Below are 3,343 nucleotides of genomic sequence, written 5' to 3' on the forward strand. Positions count from 1 at the left end.
GTCCCGCGTAAGCGCGGACGTGGACGTCCCTGTTTTTACCGTCCCACCTCATCAATCTGATTTTCATTTTACCGTACGTGCTGTAGGAAGAACGGGTCGTCGTACCAATCCATCACCGCCCGTTCGGTTATTTGATACAGTTATTAGGCATAGTTGTTTTTTTGTGAAATAATTGACTCTTTATTAACATTCTAACAAATTTAGGATTATGAAAACATGGGGAAGCGTACTTTTTTTTTGTATTTTCAAAATATAACACTAGAAATTACTGGTAGCCAAAGTTTTAAAAAGCTTGATCCAAATGTTGTCAAAACTCAGATATTTATAGTTGGAAAGAGTAAGCAGCTGATATGATACGGCTGAAGATTCTTCAGAAAAAATGAAGCAAAAAATTGGTTGCATCCTCTCTGTATAGTGTATATATACTGTGTACATGTAAGTATCCATCATACAACGGCAACAACACCCAATTAAAAAAGGTACAAAAATATATATGTCTGCGCTGCATCCAGGCCACCCAGATATACGACCAGTGGTCACTTGAAGACCTACTGGTATATAGCCACGTAATTGCAGAAAACACCCAGCTTTTTTTCACCTCAAAGTCTCAGGTGTTTTTCCGCAATAACGTGGTGCACCGTACACCGTACACCGTACACGTGCTTTTCCTCAAGCAGACACTACCAACCCTCACGTACGAACGCACCACCAAAAAATGTTCGGGCTGCAAAAATCTTGTTTCACTTCACAGTTCGCACCTACTATATACCAGAGCTAGCTACCAGCTAGAGTTTACCTTCCCGTGATTCAATTCATACGTAGACGGCCGTCGCTGTCGATCCAGGCCGGTCAGCCCTGCACAGTGATGAGCAGGCTGCTCGAGTCCTCGTCGCCATGGGGCGCCGCAACATTGACACGCGGCGCCATGTTTTTCCCACCGTCGTCGTCTCCGTTCACATCGGCGCGCCCGCCGTCGCCGTCGCCGTCGCCGTCGAGGGGCGCGGCGACTCCGGCGAGCACCTGCGCGAGCTCGGCCTGCCTGGGCCAGTCCGTGCGGGAGATGACCACCAGCATCACGGCGACGCAGGCGGCCTGCGCCGCGAGGAGGCCGAGCCAGAGGCCCCGGAAGCCCTGACCCGCCCAGAACGCCAGCGCCACGGCCACGGGCGTGCCCACGCCGTAGAACGCGCCGAGGTTGATGCGCGCGCCGTCCCTGGGCCGCGCGCTCCCGCGGAGCACCCCGCACCCGGCGGTCTGCGGGCAGTTGCCGAGCTCGCACAGCCCGAGGATGGGCAGCACCGATGCCGTGAGCGCCAGGATGGCCGCGTCCGACGTGAACATGCGCGCCCACACGCCGCGCACGGACACGGCGAACAGGAAGGAGGCCAGGCCCTGGAGCGCGCTCAGCGCGAGCCCCGCGCGGGCCGCGGCGCGCGCGGCGCCCGGCCGGTTCGCGCCGAGCGCGTTGCTCACGCGCGTCGACACGCCGAAGCTGAGCGAGGACGGGAAGATGTAGAGCAGGGACGTGGTCTGGATGAGCACGCCCATGGACGCCACGGTGGCCTTCGGGTTCGCCAGGAGGCCGCAGAGGAGGATCATGATCTCGTACCACCACCATTCGAGGCAGACGCTGGCGCAGCTCTCGGCGGCGAGCCGGGCCAGCCGCACCCACCCGGTAACGTCCTTGAACAGCTTCTCGGAGAGAGCAGTGAAACCGCCGGTGGCGCGGTGCACGCCGGAGATGTAGACGTAGGCGAGGAGGAGGAGCACGAGGTTGAGGTTGGCCAGGGCGGAGGCGAGGGCGACGCCTTCGACGCCGAAGCCGAGGACCGAGACGAGGGCGTAGTTGACGGGGAGGTGCATGGCGACGGCGAGCACAGCGCAGGCGGTGAGCGGGAGGTTGATGGACTGGGTCCGGAGGTAGATGCGGAGAGGGTGGAGGAAGGACTGGAAGAGGAGGTCCGGGAGGCAGAGCAGAATGTAGCGCTGCGCGGCGGCGGCGATGGCGGCGTCCTGGCCGCAGAGCAGGAGCAGCGGCTCCATGTGCGCCCAGAGGAAGGCGACGGGCACGGACACGGCGAGGAGGAGGAGCACCATCCGCTGCATGGTGGCGCCGACGAGGGGGAGATTCCGGGCGCCGACGGCCTGCCCGCACACCGGCTCCATCCCCGTGGCGAGGCCGGAGAGGACCGAGTAGCCCGTGATGTTGGCGAAGCCGATGGCGAGGGACCCTCCGGCGAGGGCGAGCTCGCCGAGCCGGCCGAGGAAGAGCATCGATATCATCGGCCGGACGTAGAGGATGAGGCCCGTCATGATCATCGGCAATGACAGCCGCAGGATCGACGCGGCCTCGCTCGCCGCGCCGCCCCTGGTCAACCACGGCGGCCTGTCGGCCAACACCGGCTGCGGGTCCTTCCACGTTGCCGCCGCGTCGTCCGCGACACCGACTGCGACGTCCGGAGAGGCGGCGACCGCACCAACCCGACGGCCATCCCCGGCGCCGCCGTCCTTGGCATTGCACGGGCACGGCGGCAGCAGCTGGCTGAAGAGCCCCTCACACATGGTGGCTCGAAGCTTCTGCCGCTGCACGAGCGCTCACTGAGCTTTTGGAGGGAAAGCAGGGGGGAGGTTTAAACGCTGGCAAGAGGCTAAATTTATAGGCGGAAATGGATATGGTTCGATCGATGGAAAAGAGAGAGAGAGAGAGAGAGAGAGAGAGAGAGAGAGAGAGAGAGAGAGAGAGAGAGAGAGAGAGAGAGAGAGAGAGAGAGAGAGAGAGAGAGAGAGAGAGGATCCGGGGCTGGGGTTAGTTTTAGACGGGAGCGCTCGTCGTGTAGCCGCGAAGTGGCTGCCTCCAGGCTCGCAGCCGATCTCGGCCGGCCGCGGATCACCACGTACGACGACGCGCGCGCACGGGGCGTTGTTGGATCGCGCGGCGCGTAGCAGGTCGATCGAGGACGAGGCTTCGGGAAGCTGCGCGCGGCGGCTCAGTTGGATCGCCCCCGGGTGTCCGGGGGGGAGAAGACAAATCGGAGGCAGAGCCAGAGGGAGAGAGGGTCAGAGGGTGAAGAAGAAGGCCTCAAGCCTGAAAGGCCAGGGGATGAGGAGAAGGGGAGCAGGGTGGGAAGGGGTATATATACACAGGGATTCCAGGCCATGCACACGGCTACTACCATCATGAAAATTTGTTGTCTAATAATCAAGCAACTCATTACGGAGTACATTAGATAAATGAAAGTGTAGGCTGATTTCAATTATATATTTCTATAACAAAAGATATATAGCACTTTTAGAATTCGTTGTCGGGGGTTTTTGAAGACAGGAAAAGAAGAGTGGGGTGCAA

The 3,343-nt window shown here is 59.8% G+C and overlaps 1 protein-coding gene across 1 annotated transcript; it reads right to left on the minus strand.

Annotated features, from left to right (window-relative positions):
• Positions 1–380: 380 nt before the first annotated feature.
• Positions 381–3,078, minus strand: LOC120648749 (protein DETOXIFICATION 49-like). The gene has a single exon (XM_039925423.1). It carries the CDS (start codon positions 2,560–2,562, stop codon positions 850–852), a length of 1,713 nt encoding a protein of 570 aa, XP_039781357.1. The 5' UTR covers positions 2,563–3,078; the 3' UTR covers positions 381–849.
• Between the last annotated feature and the right edge of the window lie 265 nt (positions 3,079–3,343).

The sequence above is a fragment of the Panicum virgatum genome, chromosome 9K, assembly GCF_016808335.1.
Source record: "Panicum virgatum strain AP13 chromosome 9K, P.virgatum_v5, whole genome shotgun sequence".
Classification (NCBI taxonomy): domain Eukaryota; kingdom Viridiplantae; phylum Streptophyta; class Magnoliopsida; order Poales; family Poaceae; genus Panicum; species Panicum virgatum.